Below are 25,068 nucleotides of genomic sequence, written 5' to 3'. Positions count from 1 at the left end.
TAATACTTATCCTTCTCAAGCTGTTCCAAAAAACAGAAATGGAAGGAAAACGTCCAGATTCATTCTATGAAGCCAGCATTATCTTGATTCCTAAACCAGACAGAGACCTCATAAAAAAGGAGAACTATAGGCCAATATCCCTGATGAACATGGATGCAAAAATTCTCAAGATACTAGCAAATCGAATTCAACAGCATATACAAAGAATTATTCACCATGATCAAGTGGGATTCATTCCTGGGCTGCAGGGCTGGTTCAATACTCACAAATCAATCAGTGTGATTCATCACATTAATAAAAGAAAGGATAAGAACCATATGATCCTGTCAATAGATGGAGAAAAAGCATTTGACAAAATACAACATCCTTTCTTAATAAAAACCCTCAAGAAAGTTGGGATAGAAGGAACATACTTAAACATCATAAAAGCCATATATGAAATGCCCACAGCTAATATCATCCTCAATGGGGAAAAACGGAGAGCTTTCCCCCTGAGATCAGGAACACGACAAGGATGTCTACTCTCACCACTGTTGTTTAACATAGCACTGGAAGTCCTAGTATCAGCAGACAACAAAATGAAATAAAAGGTATCAAAATTGCCAAAGAAGTAAAACTTTTTTTTGCAGATGACATGATACTCTACAGGGAAAACCCAAAAGAGTCCACCAAAAGACTCCTAGAACTAATACATGAATTCAGCAAAGTTACAGGGTACAAAATCAATGTACAGAAGTTGGTTGCATTTTTATACACCAATAAGGAAGGAACGGAAAGAGAAATAAAGAAATGGATCCCATTTACAATTGCACCAAGAACCATAAAATACCTAGGAATAAATCTAACCAAAGATGTAAAAGACCTGTATGCTGAAAACTATAGAAAGCTTATGAAGGAAATTGAAGAAGACACAAAGAAATGGAAAAATATTCCATGCTCCTGGATTGGAAGAATAAATCTTGTTAAAATGTCAATACCACCCAAAGCAATCTACACATTCAATGTAATCCGAATCAAAATTGCACCAGCATTCTTCTCAAAGCTAGAGCAAACAATCCTAACATTTGTATGGAGCCACAAAAGACCCCAAATAGCCAAAGTAATACTGAAAAAGAAAACCAAAGCAGGAGGCATCACAATCCCAGACTTTAGCCTCTACTACAAAGCTGCCATCATCAAGACAGTATGCTATTGGCACAAAAACAGACACATAGACCAGTGGAATAGAATAGAGAACCCAGAACTGGACCCATAAACGTATGCCCAACAAATCTTTGGCAAAGCAGGAAAGAGTATCCAATGGAAAAAAGACAGTCTCTTCAGCAAATGGTGCTGGGAGAACTGGACAGCAACATGCAGAAGAATAAAACTAGACCACTTTCTTATACCATACACAAAAATAAAATGGATGAAGGACCTGAATGGGAGACAGAAAACCATCAAAACCCTAGAGGAGAAAGCAGGCAACAACCTCTTTGACCTAAGCAGGAGCAATTTCTTACTTACTTGACACCTCCAAAGGCAAGGAGATTAAAAGCAAAAATGAACTATCGGGACCTCACCAAGATAAAAAGCTTCTGCACTGGAAAGGAAACAATCAACAAAACTAAAAGGCAACCAACAGAATGGGAAAAGATATCTGCAAATGACATACTGGATAAATGGCTAGTATCCAAAATCTATAAAGAAGTCACCAAACTCCACACCCAAAAAACAAATAATCCAGTGAAGAAATGGGCAGAAGACCAGAATAGACACTTTTCCAATGAAGACATCCACATGGCCAACGGACACATGAAACAATGCTCATCGTCATTCATCTTCAGGGAAATATAAATCAAAGCCACACTGAGATACCACCTCACACCAGTCAGGGTGGCTAAAATGAACAAGTCAGGAGACTATAGATTCTGGCAAGGATGTGGAGAAACGGGAACCCTCTTGCACTGTTGATGGGAATGCAAACTGGTGCAGCCGCTCTGGAAAACAGTGTGGAGGTTCTGGAAAAAATTAAAAACAGATCTACCCTATGACCCGCAGTAGCACTGCTGGGAATTTACCCCAGGGATACAGGAGTGCTGATGCATAGGGGCACTTGTACCCCAATGTTTATAGCAGCACTTTCAACAATAGCCAAACTACAGAAAGAGCCGAAATGTCCATCAACTGAGGAATGGATAAAGAAGATGCGGTTTATATATACAAGGAATACTACCTGGCAATAAGAAAGAATGAAATCATGCCATTTGCAGCAACATGGATGGAACTGGAAGGTATTATGCTGAGTGAAATACATCAGTCAGAGAAGGATAGATTATCACGTTTTCACTCATATGGGGATCTTGAGAAACTGAACAGACCATGGGGGAAGGGAAGGGGAAAATATAAAATAGGTACAAACAGAGAGGGAGGGAGGCAAACCACAAGAGACTACTAAATACAGAGAAGAAACTAAGGGTGGATGGGGGGGTAGGAGAGAGGGAAAATGGGTGATGGGCACTGAGGAGGGCACTTATTGGGATGAGCACTGGGTGTTGTATGTAAGCCAATTTGACAATAAATTATATTCGTTAAAAAAAAACGTATGCTTCTAGTACAGCATGGCAGCATAGACCTAAAACAACACCAATGCCAACACAGTGCTGAAGACAGAATGGCCCATCACGTGCTATGGTGAAAAAAACCGTGGAAAAGCAATTTTATCTGGGGTAGGAAGGGGGGGAAGCTGTGAATCAGTACAATGATGCTAAATTTTAAAAACCGGAATTTTTACAATAAATATTTCTGAAAACGTTTCAGCGGTCAGCGCTCACCTCCCGTCTCAGTTCCCTGGTCAGCGCTCACCTCCTGTCTCAGTCCTCCGGTCAAGGCTCACCCTCTGTCTTAGTTCTCTGGTCAGGGCTCACTGCACACAGCAGACCTGCCCTTGGGGCAGAGGCACAGCATCGCAGGAACCACATACCTGGAGAAAAGCTCCCCGATGTTTTCGAGCTCTCCAATGGCCTGCAGCCTGCTGAGGGTGGGGTAGAGCGAGTACACGGACTCGAGGCTGCCCCTACACAGCTCCTCCACTTCTCTCACCCTGGGGGCAAAAGACAAGACACTTGGGACACGAAGAGGCTTGCAGAAAGATCAAAGTTCAAATCTGTGGCTACAGAGTTGCTTTGCTGGCTCTGCTGTTGACCTAATGCCGTGGAGGCCCCAGCATCCTGCGGCAGAAACACCATCCTCGCATGGACCTGTACTGCAACCCGGCCCTAAGCCGCAGGCTGTCTAACCTGCACTCCCCTGCACCTAGGTTTCTTCGCTTTCAGAATTCTTCTGAACATTAGAGAATACACAGAGAAAGAGCCTAACAAAATGGCCAGCACATAATAAGCACCAAAATAGCAGCAAATATTTTTGTAACAAAATACAGGATTTAACAGGTCACTAACTACTGTTAAATAAATAGTACGGTACCTGTGTTTAACCTGTTATAGTTAAGTACCTTCTGGTGTATTATCTCATTGCGCCTCATAACAAGCCTAAGTATTGGTAAGTACTAACCACAGTCAGCACTTAACAAAAAGAACACCAGTGCTAAGAGGTAAATGCCATACAACTACCAACGGAGGCGAGGTTACAACTCTTGAGACACAGAGGCCCAGGAACAGGACAGAGAGGTGGGAATCTCGTTCTCGAGGGCTCTACATAAAGAGCTGACCTGGTCCCAAAGGGAATTTTTTTTTTTTTTAAGGAAAGAACAGATTTGAACCACATGAACAAGTGAAAAGATCTTTTCAGAAAAAAAGAATGTAACAATTTATGTAAGCACCTAACATGAGCAAGCTCCTCCATCTAAAACAAAAAATAAAAAGGTACTATTATAGTGTGTGTGTGTGTGTGTACACACACACACACACATATATATACCTGACAAATACGAATAGAGAATTCTCTCATATAAAACCGCTGAAACACAGAGAATGCCCTTCCAAGAGATGGAAAACACCCACAGTTCCTATTAAAAACATTCCTGCAGAAGATAAAACTCATCTGAGCACTTACTTCTCAGATGTACATAAGCTACAAAACTGTTACAGGATTTCGCCTCCCCCTTCTGCACTGTTTGAATCCCAACACTGACTGGCATGATTTATTCCACAGCGAAGGTGCTGCCTGACAAAAGGGTGGGAATGACGAAGACACAACCTGACCAAAGCCACCAAGTCCTTACCCTTCAGCAGTGCAAATCCGCATGCTGAAATTACTCATCAAGTTTTCAGAAAAGCAGCCAGGACACTAAATGTTAAAATACAGTAACTCTTTTTACAATACCTGGCATATTTGAGACTTTCATAAAATGTGGAGAATTCTCTATCTCTCAGAGACTGTAGAGCATTGTACACGGATTCATGGTAACTGGTTCCCTCCATTCCTTTACTGAGATAATGAAAACATAAGAGAAAAAAATATATTTAAAAACAAAAAGTCTTAAAATATACATGTATATACAATAAAATTGCACCAAAAAAACAAAATTTGACAACTAAAATTAAGGCGTCTCCATTTCAAACAATGCATTTCTAGAAATTCTGGCAAGAAATACAAAGAATCTTGTGGATCATTTAAATTATTCAAGCAGAAAAAAGGGTATTTCTCAGATCTTTGGCCTGGTTCTCATTCTCACTTATTCAGCGAACACCGACTATGTGCCAGGGGGCACCAGGCTCCAAAGCCGGGGCAGAGCGGGGGAAGGGGGTCCATGACTGGACAGGTCAGATAAGGTCGCCATTCCCATGGAGTTCATGTTGTGGTTCAGAGAAGATGGACAATAAATACGCCAGACGCTGACAAGGAACGTGCAGAGAATTAAAACGGTAACAAAAGAGAAGGACCGGGTGGCAACCTGAGATGGGTGGTCAGGGAATGTCTGAGACATGACACCGTCCAACTAGAATCTGCATGACGAGAAGCCACACCCGGGGCAACAGGGCAACAGGCAGCAGACACATTCAAGGCCTTTACGTACCAACAGCCTAGTGGGCAGGAGGAACACAGAGAAAGCCTACGTGCCTGAAATACAGCAGGCAGCGGGAACAGTATACGGTGACTTAGAGAGGAAGCAAGAGTAAATGCTATAAAAATATGAAAGCGTATCTCTCTAATCACACAGCAATCTAACAGTCTGAAATCTGAAAGACACTCCAATTGATGAAATTTTTTTCTGTGAAGGCAATTAAACATACAATTAATATGGTTTCGTTTTTTGGTGCCTATGTCATCAAAAGACTTTTTACATAAATGAGAAATCTTTTCTAAGATCAGGTGTTTGGCTTTCCATTCGGAGCAAATGGTGATGTTACATACAGGGCTACAAACGGTATCTTCCCACGTTCCGGGATTAGCAGTATTTTTTCATGAAAGAAAATATCCCATCGCTAAAGATAAGCAGTCTTAGGAGTGCTGTCCAGCCGCGATGGTGCTACCTGACCGTGGGGACTGGGAAGCGGAAAGGCTATACTTCTCTTTGGGTTCATAAACAATCAACGAGAAGATTCTCAGGAGAAAATACATTTTACATTTCTATTTTCAAGTATGTCTGGCAGCAGGCGGGGGGGTGGGGGTGGGGGCAGGGAGGGATGCCCTGATGGAATTAGAGGGTGTAACTCAACCCAGGTATGTGAACTGCTTACTGCTGTCATGTTTAAGCCACTCGGGCATCTCTATAGCCTGCAGCATGTACAAAACATGAGAAACCCCCCAACTCTTGTTATGCTCACAGAGTAAGTTTCAAAACAGTTCATTACAGGGGTGCCTGGGTGGCTCAGTCCGTTAAGCATCTGACTCCCGATTTTGAGTCAGGTCACAGTCTCACGGCTCATGAGTTCGAGCCCTGCGTCAGGCTCTGTACTGTCAGCACGAAGCCTGCTTAGGATTCTCTCTCCTTTTCCTTGTCTCTCTGCCCCTCCCCTGCTTATGCACGCTCTCTCTTTCCCTTTCTCTCACTCAAAATAAATATATAAACTTAAAAAAGAATAAAAACAGCTCATCGGTTACAACCAGAAGAAAATGTCCAAGCTCTTACTTGGCGGAAACACAGCGGTCCCACTGCATATTCCTCCACGCTGCTTGGTAACAGAGCTCCTGCAGCTCTGCACACCACTCTTTATTTTCAAGGTCTAATCCTTTTAAATAGATGGAAAGGATATGGCAGAGTCCCAAATTCTGCAGGGCCTAAGCAGGAGTTTAAAAAAAAAAAAAAAAAGTAGTCAAAGATAACAAAACTAGCGAAAAAATAACGGCCAAACACGAAAAGTAGGGGCGCCTGGGGGGCTCAGTCGGTTCAGCAACCAGCTTCAGCTCAGGTCATGATCTCATGGCTTGTGAGTTCGAGCCCCGCACTGAACCCTCCACCCTCAGGAGCCTGCTTCAGATCCTCTGTCTCCCTCTCTCTCTGCCCCCTCCCATGCTTGCTCTCTCTCTCTCTCTCTCAAAAATAAACATTAAAAAACAACAAAACATGAGAAGTAACTTTCACAACACCATCACTGAAAATCCCCAAGTACCATTTCGTTTGCTCTCCCCGAAACATAAAGACAGAGACTGAAGCCCGGCTGAGGGGCGCCAGCCAGCAGCACAGATGACAGCCTCCGGACCACCTGACATACAGACTACGAGCAAGAGTTTGCGTGAGGCTTTCCACGGAAAGGATGTAATCCATGACCTGCCACACTGCGTGCTGGCGAGAAATGTCTTCTGCTGGCTAACGAGACTGTGATCGACAAACCCACACCACCTTTCAGGTCAGTGACCCTCTGGGTTTTGACCCCAATGCCCGTGTCAGAGTTTACGTGGCCGGCTGAAGACGCCACCCATGTACTGAAATCCCCTCACGCGACACGGGACTTCACCAGAGCAGAAGAGAACTCACCTGGATGATTCCTGCCTGGCGGGTGGATGAGGAGATTGCCGTCTCAAGGTCATATGTCACCAGGGCTTTCCCCCACATGGCTTCATGCTCGTACGTTCGCAGCCTGTAATTACAGATTCCCAAGGTACCTCTGAGTTCTACCTGCGTGTGGCTCCTTCACAGACAGAATTACCATCCCGCCATCCAGAAGCACGGGTTTTACCTGGTAAGGGGCTGGAGCATCTTCCCCCCACCACAGCCGTACAGGCTATCTGGCTCTCCGATACTTCTATAGATTTCTAAGAGCAGATCCTAAAAACAGGGCAGCAACAAAAATTGGAGATGGGAAAAATACCACTTTATGAATTCAACAAATTGGAAATTATATCATTACCAACATGTCTCCCAACTACACATTATTGTCATAAACGTAAAAGATAGTGATATGGAAATGTATACCAAAGATGTGAATCGGCAACACAACAAACTGATCCCAGACAACAGAATGACTCCCTGAAAAGAAGTGCTCACAATTTCATGCATTAAATAAGAAATCAACCTCATTTTATCAGGCTTTCAAACACATGCATAAGTAATCATTAAAACAAAAACAAAGAATCCTATCAACAGCTAAAAATGGACACAGGAAAATGACATCTGTAAAGTCTGACTCTTGGAAACTGAATGTAGTAAAAATAAAGGTCATGAACTTTTCTTTCAAAGAAAACTCAAAACTGAATTATGTTACAATTGGTAAAACACAGTAAGGATAAAGAAGCAGCCTGATGACTCCAATCTTTGTTGTAAAATGTACACAGAATGGATTCTGTTTAAAACCATCTCAGTAAAATAAAAATGAAAACAGAAAGACAACAGAAGATTGGAAAAACTAGAAACCTCTGCACAGAAAACCAATCAAGCAATTTTACTGCTTAATGGTGCTTGCTCTGGGAAATATTTACTAAATACAACTTCACGGATACTGGCATAAGTCTGTAATTCTGATTCTTTTTTTTTTTGTTAATGTTTATTTATTCTTGATAGCACAAGTGTGAGTTGGGGAGGGGCAGAGAGAGAGGGGGAGACAGAATCCAAAGCAGGCTCCAGGCTCTGAGCCATCAACACAGAGCCCAACGCAGGGCTCAAACCCACGAACTGTAAGAACATGACCTGAGCTGAAGTCAAGTCGGACACTCAACCGACTGAGCCTCCCAGGCGCCCCTGCAGTTTGAATTCTAATGAAACTGTTTCTATTCATGAACGTGAAATTGAGCCCTTGGTGCCGGAATGCTCAGTACCCAGCTTAGCGCAGTAGCCAGCCTAGCACAGAAAATACTGCAAAAACTCAGCAAAAGAGGGTAAAACTATAAAAAAGCACAAATGGAAAAGAGAAAGGAGAATGGGATCAACAGTAGAGAACATACAAGACGCCAGGAGAGGCTAATGGTGCTAAGGGTTAGTGAAACATCAGAGAACATGCTGAAAGGAAGGCGACCCCCATGCTAGTAACACAAAGTTCACAGGGCCCACGAGCAAGTGCTGCTTCTGGGAGGAGGCTAGTCTTTCACAAGTCCAGCTGTTAAGGAAAAGGAGGCCAGAAAGGGTGACAGAAGAGAGAAATGACTTATTTTTATTTTTTTTAATATTTATTTATTTTTGAGAGAGAGAGAGACAGACAGAGACAGAGAGAGACAGAGAGTGAGCTGGGCAGGGGCAGACAGGGAGACACAGAATCCAAAGCAGGCTCCAGGCTTTGAGCTGTCAGCAGAGAACCTGACGCAGGGCTCGAACCCACAGACTGCGAGATCATGACCTGAGCCGAAGTCGGACGCTTAACCAATTGAGCCAACCAGGCACCCCGGAAATGACTTTATTTTTAAGTAGGCTCCATGCCCAAAGTGGGGCCTGATCCCACGACCCTGAGATCAACAGTCACGAGCTCTACCAACTGAGCCAGCCACGCGCCCGTGCAGGGGAATGACTTGAACAGAAGTGTGACAACGTCTGGACACCTCCAGAGGGAGCAGAGCACAGTGAAGAGTAACTGTTCTGAGAAAGAACTCATAAACAACGAAGCACAGGAAGGACTGTGTTGACTAGAAGGAGAAAGTGTTTCTCCACTTTAACAACAGGAAAGGTTACACTGAGTGATGCAGGGAGATTTCGTGTTTGATGGGGAGATGTGCTGGGACTTCCTCTCTACCTTCCCGGTTTTCTTCGAGAAGCAGGAGGCAAGCTACAAGCAAAAGGGAAGAGACAAAGTGGAGAGGTAGAAACGGTCATTTCAGAGGACTGAGCCGACCAAAGAAATTCAGTGAGAATGGCCAACTTAGGAGTAGACATGAAGAGATTTATAGAAGGGGTTCCTGGGGGGCTCAGTCGGTTAAGTGTCCGACTCTTTGTTTCAGCTCAGGTCACGACCTCATAGTTCATGGGATCGAGCCCTATGTTGGGCTCTGTGCTGACAGTGTGCAGCCTGTTTGGGATTCTCTCTCTTTCTCTAAATACATAAACATTAAAAAAAAATTTATAGAAGGAATCAGCCCTGCGATGTGACATACAGTAAACAAGTAAACAAATGAATATATGATTACAAATGTTAAATTCTATAAAGAAAAAAAACAGGCTACTGTGGCAGAAAAATCTGTGGTATAAATGTGCTGTATGAGATAGGTGGTTTTACTTCCAAGTGTCAGATGAAGGAACTCAAGGTTGGAAAGGGGGAGTAATCTGCACAAGATTCTACAAGAGGCAGAGTCAGGATTAGAACTCAACTCTGTCTACCCCGAGGCCTAACGTTCAAACCGTGAGCTTACGTACAGGACACTCAGCCCAAACAGTAACGTCAGTCTGAAAATCAAATGATGTCTCTAGCATCTCTATAATAAAATAATAATACAAAATAAATAGTATCACAAATAATAAGGTCTCTGTAATATTTACCTGTAAACTTATTCCAGTTTCTTCTTTACTTTTTTCACTCAAACTAGAAATCATTGTATTTTGGCTTGCTTCTTCAAACATAAGGCTTCTGTTTGTCACAAGAGCACATCTTTTAATGAAAATATACTATTGTGAAGCTTACTAACACACACACCCTATAGCCTTGAATGAGAAAAACTAACCAAGGTCACAGATAAAACATAACGAACCATTTATACTTTAAAATGTAATACGACTCACACCTAGAATGGAAAAAAATTGTGAATATTAATTCTTCTCATGATTATCAAATATTAATGACAATCTCATAGACAGGAAGGCCATATGTCAAACTGCACTTATTTATAGGGCCAGGCCTGTTTAAAAATAAATGCTCTCCAATTTATAATGTTCTGTCAGGGGTTTTACCCGAAGTTCAACCTCAGTAATAATCACGGGCACACAAGGCCACACCAAGACACCACATAACAAGCGATAAATCGGTAAAAATTAGGAAGTGTGATAATACTAAGTGTTCACAAAGAGGGGCACGGGTGGGATCCACCCACCCAAGGTTATAAAACCACTAAGTGACAGGATGGAGGCACAGATCTGGGCACCCCAAGGCCTCAGCTTTCAGCCCTGCACGTACATACAGGATATTCAGTCCCATCAGATAATTTCAACTCCCAAGTCGTGTCAGCTATAAAGTTGGTGACAATAATTATCCCATGTATAAAATCAATAGTAACCTAAGTGGGAGTGCCTCTGTTATTACTTATCAATCGATTCCTGTTTGGCTCCCTCCTTCAAATGTAAGGCTTTCTACGGATCCACTCCCACAACTCCATTTCTGACAAGTATGCAAATGGCTATGAGCACTTTCAGAAACAATCTGGCACTATCTTGGCAAGGTTGAACTTCTGCATCCCCTGCAGCTCAGTAGTTTTCCCCTTAGACACAGAACCTGGAAAGGGGAAGGAGGAAACGAATCGTGGTGCACCACCCCCCGCTGGGACACGCAGTGGCAGTGACAAAGTACTGACCACAGCAACACACGACACAGATAAATCTTACAAAGATACCGAATGGAGAAACAAGTTCTAGAAAAGCACACACGTAATTTGTCGTGAAGCTCAAAAATGAGGAAAACTAAACTATATTTATGTATTCATACTCCTAGGATAAAAACAGCACCTATAAGAATGAACACAAAACACGAGCTCATGTTCACCTCCCGGAGGGAAGACAGAGGGATGGGACAGAGGAGACTGCTGCCTGACAGAAGAGTAGCGACAACATCCAATTTATGTGTAGCTATTACATCTATTTTCCTTATTGGCAGGTCATGCAGAAAACAGTTTTCAGAGGAGAAATTTGGAGAGCAGGGGAGACAGTACTAGAGGTTGTAACTTTGTCCGTCTAAGGCTGTAATTAATCCAGGAAAAACAGAGCCACCAAGACCTGGCAGACGCTGCCTCAAGTACCAGTGACACTCACATAACTGAGGTCGCAAATGAACACCTTTGGTCTAAATCTGTTTGAGAGAGTTTTACACTTCTTTCTGAAAAATTACGGACACTAGCTTTGAAATCTCGTATGTTCTCAGGAGCAAGTTAACAAACAAAACTTTATGGTACCTGAGTCACTGAAGAAAACCAGCGTTCCCTACCCTCCGTCAAGCTCATCCCTCTGTCTGCCCTTCCCGTCCCATCAGGCACTTGGGGAAAAAATAAAAAATCAAAACCAAACTGTTAAAGCAAATTGCAAGGCTTCTCTGTCAAGGACTTGTTCCTAAAGTTAACCAAATCAAAATCCGGGCCTCCTGCTTGTAAAACAATTCTGCAAAAGTTTGCCAAATTCTATCCAATGACCTATCTACAAATTAAGGTGATTTTATTTACACTCATAGACGAGTGGTGCCTGGGTGGCTCAGTCTGTTAAGCGTCCGACTTCGGCTCAGGTCATGATCTCGCAGTTGTTGAGTTGGAGCCCCACGTCAGGCTGTGTGCTGACGGCTCGGAGCCCGGAGCCTGCTTTGGATTCTGTGTCTCCCTCTCCCTCTAGGCCCCTCCCCCACTCATGCTCTGTCTCTCAAAAATAAATAAACATTACACTACTAGACAAGTGCATTCACTCCTGATTAGAAAGAAATACTAATTAGAAGAAATACTAATTAGAAAGAAATACACAACGAAACCAAGATACTGAAACACATTCAGATCATAATTACTACTGCCAAGTATGTAGACCCTGACTCAAATGTTAAGTCTCTAAGAATGGGCAATGATCCATTTCTTACTCATAACATATTTAACGAACATAACTGTCTTCATACAGTCTGTAGTGATGATGAACCAATTACATATTATACATAGTATCTACATATTATAGATTTTTGTTTTCATTTGAAAAGGAGAAATTAAATACCAAACCAGAGACTTAAGAAATCAGTCCAAGTAACTCATTTATTTATGTTTGGACGGGGATCTGAATTCTGGCTCCTGGTTTTCCACAGTCTAAAAATCACACTGTTTCCAGCTTAAGGACAGTCCAAGGTAGAAATCGTTAAGTAGCAAGCATGAGAAATATAGCAACATATTATATCTTTGCCATTGCAATTCTGTAATGGGAGTGATTCTGTGGTGGGAAAATGAGGCTAAGAAGAAAAATAAACACTAGGCTACTTCAAATGAGTAAGATCTCATGAGTGCAGCTGGGATAATACAGTGTGCATTCTCTACTTTTTTTTTTTTTTAATTTTTTTTTCAATGTTTATTTATTTTTGGGACAGAGAGAGACAGAGCATGAACGGGGGAGGGGCAGAGAGAGAGGGAGACACAGAATCGGAAGCAGGCTCCAGGCTCTGAGCCATCAGCCCAGAGCCCGACGCGGGGCTCGAACTCACGGACCGCGAGATCGTGACCTGGCTGAAGTCGGACGCTTAACTGACTGCGCCACCCAGGCGCCCCGCATTCTCTACTCTTTAACCTCCTTGCTTTCTTGTTTTTCACTAAGATCTAGGACAACACCTATTCAACTCCTATCAGAATTCTAACTCAGAGGACAAGTTAATTAAGTTGGTAGAAATACAGGTAGATAGCAAAGTAATGAAAGTAATTGAGTCACAGAAAGAAATCAGTACATTACTTTATAATAAACAAGGAAAATGGACCTTGAACAAGCTAGGGGATTAGTGGTAAAAGTAATTTCACTGAAATCAAGCAATCACTCAATCATCTGAAAACCATTTATTGATCACTTCTATTAAATTCCCAACGCTACCACTATGGGGAACAGAGAGATGAATAAGGAGTTTGCTATGTAGAATTTATACAATTCTTAAGGAATAAACATCTGTGTTTTATTTCAGAGCAGAATTATTTATATCTTTTAAAATATTATTTCACTTTAATAGAAAACTTCTATCTAAAATGTCTTTTAGGGGCGCCTGGGTGGCGCAGTCGGTTAAGCGTCCGACTTCAGCCAGGTCACGATCTCGCGGTCCGTGAGTTCGAGCCCCGCGTCGGACTCTGGGCTGATGGCTCAGAGCCTGGAGCCTGTTTCCGATTCTGTGTCTCCCTCTCTCTCTGCCCCTCCCCCGTTCATGCTCTGTCTCTCTCTGTCCCAAAAATAAATAAACGTTGAAAAAAAAAAATTAAAAAAAAAATAATTAAAAAAAAAAAAATAAAATAAAATGTCTTTTAAATGGGGGAACGGGAGCAAAATAAAATACATACCTTTACTGAAACAATGTCAACAATGATTTTAAAAACCAAGTGTCTAAATTCCATTACCTTTTCTCCTGGTCATCTGTGCTTTTCTTATCTGCATAAATTTCCGCGTAGAGCAATGCTGTAAAGTGAGCAGCACAAGACTGAGCCACCTTAGCAACCTCCAGGTAATTCAACTCCAGCCAGAAAGCATCATCAAAAACGGTTCCTAAGGAAGGTCTAAGGCAAAACTTAACATCAAGTCATGTCCATTTCTTTAACTTCAATATCAAAAGAAGAGTATGCTGATATAGAACACAACGGTAGCAAGCGTTAAAAAGAAAATTAGATGCAAATAGCCAAAAACCGCATGTCCCCAACATACAGCTGTAAACATGTTAACATACTACGGCTGAAGAGCCCCGTCTGACCCCTTTCGGATCACAAACCCCGTACGGAATCTGAGGAAAGCCATGGATCATCAGAGCTCATACAAATTTGGGGTTCACACTTACCCTCCATCAAGGGGTCTATGGACTCCAGGCTAAGGGTAGGCTACACAGAATACCCAGTAACACCTAGAGAAAACTTTTTTAAAAAGTGGCCAATTTAAGGGAAAAACTGTTTCTTCAAAACACAAGTACATGTCTTTCCTAATGCAGTCCGTTTTCTCTTTGTTTTTTCGCCTAAGTTACTTAATAAAAACCTTCTGGGGGTAACAGTGGGTCACAATCAGAAGCAATCATCTATCTCTTTTAAGACCAGCATTATAAATGAAATGCGACAAGGTAGTGGGTAACAACACTGGTTTTAGACCAGCATATGGCCTGGTTCAAGTCCAGTTGGACCCCCCACTACAAGATGTATCACCTTCAACAACTTCGATTCTGAAGGTTTAATTTTCTCATTTGTAAAACCGGGGAACAATAGCCATCTTCCACGGAATTTGCAATGATTAAATAACACGTATCAGGCTGATGAATACAGTGCCTATCACAGAGCTGACGCTTAACTGTAGCTACGGAGGGGCACCTGGGTGGCTCAGTCGGTTGATCGGGGAGCCTGCTTGGGATTTTCTCTCTCCCTCTCTCTCTGCCCCTCCCCTGCTCCCACTTGCCCTCTCTCTCCCCACCTGTGCCCCTCCCCCACTTGCACGTGCTCTCTCTCTAAAATAAAAAAAACCACCACAAAACAAAAAAACCCTGTGGCTGAGGAACCTGAAGTTCAGAGATCACAAAGCTTCTAAGCACCAGAATCGGACATAAATTGAGGTCCTTTACATTCCTTTGTTCTGTTCATATTCTCTCAAGGAATCTTCCATACGGCTTATTCAGAATGAAAACTAAATGTGAAGAATGTTTATCTTTTCCAAGGACTGGAATGTCAACACCACTCTACCTTGATGACGAATCTGCACGGAACGATTCAGAGGTGAAACGGACTCCCAGCCCCAAGAAATAACATGCTTCTGGCTACAGCTACAGCTTTTTATGGGCTTTCTTGGGAAAGGATCTCTACGCGACAATATAGCGTATCGGTAACTTTCTAATTGGAAACATACTGAAACCCTAACATTTCTAAGAGCGGTGCGGGATGGTATGCGGGGGACAAAGAGGAATTCATTTGAAAACATAAAGGCATTTAGGGATTTTGCACTCCTCCCCTACTCTCCTTCCCACCCTTCGTCAACCACTGCCGCCAGCATACACGCACATAAGACGCCACTTCCTACCTTTCCAAGCTGCAGGCCTGCTACATTGTTTCTTCAGAATTCTCTACTCCGGAGCAGTAGAGATCAATGAGACCTCTCACTCGCAGTTCCTGCCCTCACGGGCAAAAACCTCCTGACCGGTAACAGGAACAAGACACTACCCTGTACGAGTTCTCACAATCAAGGAAACAAACACTTCCCTGGCACAGTCTTACTCCACGGAACCGTACATTTTGAGGACCACAATGCACAGCCAAGAAACTTTCATGAAGTTCCCAGCGCTGATTTAACCAAAGTGCCACCTGAATATGGGTTATTTCAAGAAGACAGAAGCATCACACAAAGTACATACAGCACCTTGGAAAGAGCACCACCTCAGAGAACGTGACAATGCAGCCGGCAGTGACAAGTGACCCTTCTAAGTCCCCAAACCCCAAAAGCCATGTTCACTCCATTACCTCCTTTGTCTCCTCATGTAGTCCACAACAGCAAGCATGGTCCTCTGGGACTTTTTATCCACACAGCATCGGAAAAAGTGCTCTGAGTCTGACAAAGAAAGACAGCTCCCCTTAGTCTGGGCAGACTTGCTTAAGCTTAAGGGCATCCTTCCTTCTGGGCGTGCGTCTGTCTCCCTCTACACTCTAAGCTTCTGGTGGGCAGTCACCTGGCACAAAACTGGTTCTTAATGAGTATGAATCGATAAGAACTCAATGGCATTTCTTACTTTTACAAGAAACTGTGCTTATTGATAAAACTGAGAATTTAATTACAATTTATATTTTATTTCTGAAGGGGGCTAATTCACTGGCTCAGTAAATACTTACCGAGGATCTTTTATGTACTGGGCAGTTGGGATACAACTCTGAATAAGAGAGACTGTTTCTGTGCACACAGAAGTCACTGGCTTGCCTGAGAGTCTCACCTCTGTGTGAAGAGGATGTGACAGGGAAAGTGGAGAGTGGACAGGCACAAAGGATGGAACCTAAACAAGGAAAGGTTCACAGAGAAAGGGGTATCCGATGGAAGAGTGGCAGACAGTGTCCCAGGCAACAGAAACCACCCCCTACGGCGGCTGCAACAGGAACTCACTGTAAGAATTTCAGTTGTGCTGATACAGCAAGGATGCTGGGGGCAGACGCAAACAGAGGGACTAGCAGGATTTATAACACAGAAGTGGCAGGACCTGGCAGTCAGGTGAACACGAGAGAGGCCTAAGTGGGTGCCCTTCACTGACGAGGTGCATGGTCGGAGAGGCCGAGGGGAGGGGATGGGAGGAAGACGGCAAGTTTACTCTGGAGAAGTGAGTCCAAGGTGCACGGGACACAATCAAGTGAGGTCAGGGAGACTTACAGACATCAGATCTGATGGAAATGCGTATTTACTTTCCTTGTAAACAACAGATTTCTACAGGTGAAATTTAAATTTTCATTTATGGTCACAGATACTGGCACTTTACACAGAGATAAAATAAAATGGGCAGATTTCTACCAACGAATGGTGATAGGACACATATACATATATACACATGTATGTATATAGGATAAATATGAAAACAATTATCACGTTCATGATAACGAACTGCCAGGTCATCACAAGCAATGATTACATTAAAGTTGGTAATAAAATCGTCTTTAACAGAACTTTAAATTATTTTAACATTTCAAGTTTAAACGCTTACTGGTAATTGAATCACTTACACCATATTTCCCAAATTAAGGACAGGAGACGTAGTTTAGTTTGCAAAGTCTCTACAAGAATTATTTCATGAATTTCATTCCAATAATCTGAAGACAATTCCTGTAAGCATGTTTTGGGTCATTTACATGACAATGTATAATCTACTCAGACCACAGAGTGAGCTCCCAGGACTAGGTTTATAATTAGAGTATTTGACATGGTAGGGGTGAAACATAAGCCTAAGTGACACCTCAGTCGTGTCGAAGGTTTTAGCAGTAAAGAAAGAAACGAGTGGGACAAGTCACAGCTTCTGCCAAAGTGACTAGAACCGTATCAAGACTGGGAAGACCAAGTCAGTTGCAGCAAAACAGCACGTAAATCGGTCCTTCTCTTAGAACTGCACTGGTCTCCAGTACACCAAGTGAATTTGCACCTGGTTTTGTGTTTGCACATAAAATACGTTAATGACACATGTTAAAGACAATAAGTTACCATTACAGATTTGTGATTTGTTTTGCCTTTGTTTAATCTTAGGTTTGAAAACCTGACCCAGAAGGAGCCCTCAACTATATATGTGTGTGTGTGTGTGTGTGTGTGTGTGTGTGTGTGTGTGTGTGTGTGTGTATATATTATATACCCCCATAATACAGTGCTCCTGTTCCCGGTGGAATTTCTCCCACTATAAGCTCTTACCATGGGAAATACTTATTTTAAAGCATGAAAAGAAAGGAGGTTATGTGATCAAATGAAGTATAATCTAATTTTTGTTTACAAAAACTCCAAGGATATGTACCACATGTGAATGGTTGTTACCCTTGATCATGGAATTATGGGCAACTTGATTTTTTAATTTCTGCTCATTTCTATTTTCCACAATAAATATTTGGTAATAAAAAGGGTTGTTTTCAAACAAATGAAGTCGGGGCCAGAGCTTTAGCATGAACATTTCATCATCTTTCCGACATGGTACTCCTAACATTTGCTTGCATTTATTAGCCTGCTTTTCCACTGCTAGACTGTAGGGCGTCTTCTCCGTGTGGCTGGTGTCCGTGCCAAGCCTAGTGCCTGACACACACCAAATGCTCAGTTAGTTGCTCCCTTATTAAAAGCCACAACTTGGGGCGCCTGGGTGGTGCAGTCGGTTAAGCGTCCGACTTCAGCCAGGTCACGATCTCGCGGTCCGTGAGTTCGAGCCCCGCGTCGGGCTCTGGGCTGATGGCTCAGAGCCTGGAGCCTGTTTCCGATGCTGTGTCTCCCTCTCTCTCTGCCCCTCCCCCGTTCATGCTCTGTCTCTCTCTGTCCCAAAAATAAATAAACGCTGAAAAAAAAAAATTAAAAAAAAAAAAAAAAAAAAAAGCCACAACTTCCTGAGGGAGTACTGTGCATCAAGTGTTATCCCAGGTGCTTTATATGTTATCTCATTGAAAACTGGCTACAACCTTTATCTCCATTCTACAGATGAGGAAATAGTTATTTAGATGCTATGGAATTAAGCCAATAAAGCATCCTGAAGGGATTCAAACAAATCCACCTTTCTCTAGAACTGAGAAGTTAAAGTATAAATGCTAGAAATGGAACAGAATACCTGAATCCAAATTTGCAGGGGTTGTGGATCGGCTCGTTTGTGAGGAGTGTCTGAAACAGTTAGTGAAAAATCCCTGAATGTGTGTAGACAGCAGAGTTCTCCATGATTCATTTGTATCTTGGAGTAAAATATCATGAATCAAGTATGGAAGCACAGTCTGACAAAAGTCAGTTTTCACCTAAAATATACAAGCATATCAAATCAAGAGTTTGAGTGAAAATAATGTACTTAAAATTTTCAATCCGTTACTGGCATATTAGACTTAAAAAAAAAAAAAAAAAGATAGATCAATCTGCCATGAACTCAACGTACCTCTAAAACACAACCAAAATACATGTATCAGGCAGTGCTTAAACAAATCAAACTAATCTAGAGTATCTATGTCAAACATGTGCCAATTACATGACAACTGTTCATTTTCGACCTGGGCCACCTGCATGCAATGAAACAGGATACTGCTTACGAGTGAAATTATTATGTCACTACAGCAAATAAAATTTCACTGTTGACAAGTGTTACTAATAACAAGCAGCTTTCAGGGCACTTGGATAGCTCAGTCGGTTAAGTGTCCGACTTTGGCTCAGGCCATGATTTCATGGTTCGTGAGTTCGAGACCCACATTGGGCTCTATGCTGACAGCTCAGAGCCTGGAGCCTGCTTCCGATTCTGTGTCTCCCTCTCTCTCTGCCCTTTCCCTCTCACTCTCTCTCTCTTAAAAATAAATCAACATTAAAAAAATTAGAAAAAATAAAGCAGCTTTCTAATTTGTTATAAAGGAAAATGGGGATTGAAGTTAAAGAAAAAAGCTGGAAAGCTATGTTTGTACATTTTCTACACTCAGTGAAAAGCTACAACAGTCATGTTAAAATGTTTATTATTTTAATAAACTCCAATTTATGGGTATATGATGTGGGTACTTGTTTGTGATCTACTCCAAAGTATAGATAAGTACTTTAATACCCGTGGTACACCGAAACAGCATACAACCTTATGTTTGCCAAGGCACTCTCTTCATTATTCATCACATACTACACACACAAATGATAAATTAAAAAAAATTTTTTTTTTTTCCCAACGTTTATTTATTTTTTTTGGGACAGAGAGAGACAGAGCATGAACGGGGGAGGGGCAGAGAGAGAGGGAGACACAGAATAGGAAACAGGCTCCAGGCTCTGAGCCATCAGCCCAGAGCCCGACGCGGGGCTCGAACTCACGGACCGCGAGATCGTGACCTGGCTGAAGTCAGACGCTTAACCGACTGCGCCACCCAGGCGCCCCACAAATGATAAATTACCAAATGCACACTTTATCTTTTCCTTTTAGACTAAAGACAAATCAAAATGGCAGTTTTAGAAACAAAGAATTTGGGGCGCCTGGGTGGCGCAGTCGGTTAAGCGTCCGACTTCAGCCAGGTCACCATCTCGCGGTCCGTGAGTTCGAGCCCCGCGTCGGGCTCTGGGCTGATGGCTCAGAGCCTGGAGCCTGTTTCCGATTCTGTGTCTCCCTCTCTCTCTGCCCCTCCCCCGTTCATGCTCTGTCTCTCTCTGTCCCAAAAATAAATAAAAAACATTGAAAAAAAAAAAATTTAAAGAAACAAAGAATTTAAGGAATTTGGAGCTGGGGTGTTGTCTCTATGTATATTTGGAATATTTTATCTTGTGACCCAAAGTCAGGACTTTATAAAAAATCTCAGGTATGTTCACTAATGGGAAATGCGATGTGTGTGTGTGTCCAGGGTTATCACCAGGCTGACTTAGCACAAATGCTACGTAGTAATGCAGAGAGTGTGAGAATTTATTCACTGCCAACAGTTTTTCTGTAGAAGTAAGGACCGTTTTTTAAATTGCTTTCAATCAGGGCACTTTACCAAAATACTCATTTCTCTATCAGTACTTTGAACTGGCAGATGTCTGAACCAGCCAGATACTCTGTTTTCACACTGCTATTGAATCATGCAGCTTTTGAAGCCTTAGAGCATCATGATATTGTAGTGTTTGGCACACTTGATAAAAGCACACAAAGTTCGTGTTTAATTGGGTATGTACCTTTACTCTCTATTGAAATTAACTGTACTGTACCTTCAAAAATAAAAGAGCAATGCTAACTACTACCCTAGTTCTTTTTCTCACTCAAGAAAGTATATACCAGGGAAAGAGAATCACAAACACCTTTAAAAAAAAAAGTAAACTAACAAAAAAGCAGGAGAATTTTGGTTCATATAAATAATTTACAACCATCCGTATTTTAACTATCATTAGTGGCACCCTTTAGAGCTCATCTAGGAGGTAGCCAGCCCACAGCAGAAACCGATCACACAAAGCTATAGTTAAATATTTAAACACGCCCGTGCAATGGGTTCCCAACGGCCGAGCGCGGGCACTGCTCCATGGAGGTGACGCTCCATGGAGATGATGTCAGTACCACAGATCTGCAGACCAGAATCATGTACACAGAAGCCGAACGGGACGTGACCAGCCACGAAAGCTATTAAGAGAAGGCTCAAATAAAAACTGCAAAGGTAGGAAGGGAGTAATTAAGTCAGACTAATCTTACTTCACACATTGGCTTTAATAATTGAAGAATTTCACTCTTTGTGCCTCCACTATCCAAAAATGCACAAGTCAGCCTCTTTATCCAACTGTCATGATTTCCACTTTGAGGAGTCCACAGGCTCGTATCATCCAGGCCTTCTAAAGGACTTTCTTTGTCCAGTCTGGGTACTTCTAAAAACTAGAAAGAAAACAGTCAACACATGTAAGTAAGGCAATTAGAAATACATTCTATCTTTCTTATGCAGAACAAATATCCAGACATAAACAAATCTGTTTCCAAACCAAACTACAGTTAAAACTAAATCTGGAAGCAATGGGTACATTTTAAAATTAAAATACACTTATGTTTACATGAATGGCAGAGTGGTATGCCAAAAAGTTACTGGTCTACACAGCAGGATGCATGAGTTCGAACCTGAGCTCACTAGTGTGTTATATGAATCACAAACTCTCTGCGGCACGTCTTGAGGACAGAACCAGTCAAGGTCCACCACACAGAACTGATTTCAAGATCAAATCAGTTCTCAAAATGTTAAAACTACAGTGTTTTATAGCTTAGATGACTGGTTTTATTAATACTTTATATTACCAGTAATTTCACTGAGACCAAAACTGTATTGATGATCTATTAAAAAGACTATTACAATAATGGGTATATGTCCTTAAGTTAATTTGGTGAAAATTCTATTGTGTATTTCCCAGATGCTTTATGAAAAGAAAATACTAAAGAGGAAAGTTTAGACTAAAAGAGAAGGAAGAGTTCTTATGTATTTACTTTCAGTAGAACCTTGCAATGGTTATTACCGTGGACCAAGGAGAAATCTATAGGTCATCTTGTATTTCACTATAGATGGTGCTGTTTTGTTTTTTTTTTTTTTTTAACATATGTAATTTACTGTCAAATTGGTTTCCATACAACACTCAGTGCTCATCCCAACAGGTGCCCTCCTCAATGACCATCACCCACTTTCCCCTCTCCCCCACCCTACATCTGCCCTTAGTTTGCTGTCAGTATTTAAGAGTCTTTCATGGTTTGCTTTCCTCCCTCTCTGTAATTTTTTTTCCCCTTCACCTCCCCCATGGTCTTCTGTTAAGTTTCTCAGGATCCACATAAGAGTGAAAACATGGTATCTGTCTTTTCTCTGACTGACTTATTTCCCTTAGGATAATACCCTCCAGTTCCATCCACGTTGCTGCAAATGGCCAGATTTCACTCTTTCTCATTGCCAAGTAGTATTCCATTGTACATATAAACCACTTCTTTATCCGCTCATCAGCTGGTGGACATTTGGGCTCTTTCCATAATTTGGCTATTGTTGAAAGTGCTGCTATAAACATTGGGGTACAAGTGCCCCTATGTGTCAGCACTCCTGTATCCCTTGGGTAAATTCCTAGCAGTGCTATTCCTGGGTCGTAGAGTAGTTCTATTTTTAATTTTTGAGGAACTTCCACACTGTTTTCCAGAGCGGCTGCACCAGTTTGCATTCCCACCAACAATGCAAGAAGGTTCCCGTTTCTCCACATCCTCACCAGCATCTATAGTCTCCTGATTTGTTCATTTTAGCCACTCTGACTGGCGTGAGATGGTATCTCAGTGTGGCTTTGCTTTATATTTCCCTGAAGATGAATGACATTGAGCATCTTTTCATGTGTCTGTTGGTCATTTGGATGTCCTCTTTAGAAAAGTGTCTATTCATGTCATCTGCCCATTTCTTCACTGGATTATTTGTTTTTCAGTTGTGAGTTTAGTGAGTTCCTTATAGATTTTGGATACCAGCCCTTTATCCAATAAGTTGTTTGCAAATATCTTTTCCCATTCCATGGTTGCCTTTTAGTTTTGTTGATTGTTTCCTTTGCTGTGCAGCTTTTTATCTTCATGAGGTCCCAATAGTTCCTTTTCACTTTTAATTCCCTTGCCTTTGGAGATGTGTTGAGTAAGAAATTGCTGCACTGAGGTCAAAGAGGTTGTTGCCTGTTTTCTCCTCTAGGGTTTTGATGGTTTCCTGTCTCCCATTCAGGTCCTCTATCCATTTTGAATTTATTTTTGTGAATGGTATAAGAAAGTGGTCTAGTTTCATTCTTCTGCATGTTGCTGTCCAGTTCTCCCAGGACCATTTGTTAAAAAGACTGTCTTTTTTTCACTGGATATTCTTTCTTGCTTTGCCAAAGATTTGTTGGGAATACGTTTATGGGTCCAGTTCTGGGTTCTCTATTCTATTCCACTGGTCTATGTGTCTGTTTTTGTGCCAATACCATACTGTCTTGATGATGGCAGCTTTGTAGTAGAGGCTAAAGTCTGGGATTGTGATGCCTCCTGCTTTGGTTTTCTTCTTCAGTATTACTTTGGCTATTTGGGGTCTTTTGTGGCTCCATACAAATTTTAGGATTGTGTCTTCTAGCTTTCAGAAGAATGCTGATGCAATTTTGATTGGGATTACACTGAATGTGTAGATTGCTTTGAGTAGTATTGACATTTTAACAATATTTATTCTTCCAATCCAGGAGCGTGGAATATTTTTCCATTTGTGTCTTCTTCAATTTCCTTCATAAGCTTTCTATAGTTTTCAGCATACAAGTCTTTTACATCTTTGGTTAGATTTATTCCTAGGTATTTTATGGATCTTGGTGCAATTGTAAATGGGATCCATTTCTTTATTTCTCTTTCCATTGCTTCATTATTGGTGTATAAAAATGCAACCAATTTCTGTATATTGATTTTGTACCCTGTAACTTTGCTGAATTCATGTATCAGTTCTAGCAGACTTTTGGTGGAGTCTGTTGGGTTTTCTATGTAGAGAATCATGTCATTTGTGAAAAGTGAAAGTTGGACTTCTTCTTTACCAGTTTGGATGCCTTTTATTTCATTTTGTTGTCTGACTGCGGATGCTAGGGCTTCCAACACTACGTTAAACAAGAGTGGTGAGAGTGGACATCCCTGTCGTGTTCCTGATCTCAGGGAGAAAGCTCTCCCAGAGAGAGAAGGGAAAGTTTTTCCCTAGTGAGGATGATATTAGCTGTGGGCCTTTCATACATGGCTTTTATGATGTTTACGTATGTTCCTTCTATCCCGAAGGACGGTGCTATTTTAACTTCCTTTGGGAATAAACTGTTGCTTGTTGCACAATACCTACACTACACACCACCCCCAACACCAAAGGCTTTCAAGGGATCAACGTAAGGGTTTTCTACTCCTAAGAAAAAAGGCCTATCACTAAGAACTCCTCCTATCCCCTGCGTCAATCTGAAGTTGAGCTTTCTATCTCTCAACTATTCCACACCGCTATCATTAAAAACAAATCCCCTGGATTCAAGAAGTACAGTTGGAATTACTTATGAAAAAGGTTAAACGTTAGTATAATGCTACTTAAGAAACTTGACAGTCATATCTCACAGCACATACAACTGTTCTAGACAGTGTGTATTCAATAAACATTCACTATTTGACAGACCTTTTTTCTCGATGTTCTAAAAGGCTGTAGATAGATCAGCATGGGATCAGTTGTCGTCTTATAAATCTCCCAGAAAGTATGTCCAGTCTTTGTGGCTAAGATGCTTTTCAAACAGGTAACAGCAGCTGATCGCACTTTGACACTGAAAAACATATATAATTCAAATGCCTATACACTCTATCAACTATGGTCATGAAGCAACCTCGAATAAAAAATTTAAGTAAATTTACATTACAGTTGGCCCTTGAATAATACAGGAGTTAGGAGTGCTGATCCCTCCACAGTCGAAAATTTGCATAAAAATCTTGACTCCCCCAACACTTAACCACTAACAACCTGCTATTGACCAGAAGCCTTACTGATAACATAAACAGTCAATTAGCATATATTTTATATGTTCTATGTTATATACTGCATTTCTACAAAGAAGTAAGTTAGGAAAAAGACGTTTTTAAGAAAATCATAAGGAAGAGAAAATATATTTAGAGTACTGGGCTGTGTTTATCAAAAGAAATCCACATAGAAGTGGATCCGCAGAGTTCAATTCTGTGTTGTTCAACTGTA

The 25,068-nt window shown here is 41.6% G+C and overlaps 1 protein-coding gene across 4 annotated transcripts in view; it reads right to left on the bottom strand.

Moving 5' to 3' along the window:
• ATM (ATM serine/threonine kinase) overlaps positions 1–25,068 on the bottom strand; it is a 131,838-nt gene that overhangs the window by 32,565 nt on the left and 74,205 nt on the right. For 3 of the 4 annotated variants that reach the window (XM_047070393.1, XM_047070392.1, XM_047070390.1), the window contains exons 37-47: positions 24,505–24,646; positions 21,057–21,233; positions 18,504–18,681; positions 15,700–15,787; positions 13,615–13,770; positions 9,839–9,947; positions 7,119–7,207; positions 6,917–7,019; positions 6,071–6,219; positions 4,321–4,425; positions 2,963–3,082 (exon numbers count right to left, since the gene is read on the bottom strand). In XM_047070393.1, coding sequence (XP_046926349.1) covers positions 2,963–3,082; positions 4,321–4,425; positions 6,071–6,219; positions 6,917–7,019; positions 7,119–7,207; positions 9,839–9,947; positions 13,615–13,770; positions 15,700–15,787; positions 18,504–18,681; positions 21,057–21,233; positions 24,505–24,646 — 1,416 coding nt within the window. The remainder of the gene's footprint in view (positions 1–2,962; positions 3,083–4,320; positions 4,426–6,070; positions 6,220–6,916; positions 7,020–7,118; positions 7,208–9,838; positions 9,948–13,614; positions 13,771–15,699; positions 15,788–18,503; positions 18,682–21,056; positions 21,234–24,504; positions 24,647–25,068) is intronic. The other variant, XM_047070391.1, reaches the window with a different exon arrangement.

Source organism: Lynx rufus, unplaced genomic scaffold (assembly GCF_022079265.1).
Source record: "Lynx rufus isolate CCGP_SWC_20201006 ecotype Redwood Valley unplaced genomic scaffold, mLynRuf1.p SCAF_9, whole genome shotgun sequence".
Lineage (NCBI taxonomy): Eukaryota > Metazoa > Chordata > Mammalia > Carnivora > Felidae > Lynx > Lynx rufus.
This window is presented reverse-complemented; position numbering and strand designations above follow the sequence as displayed.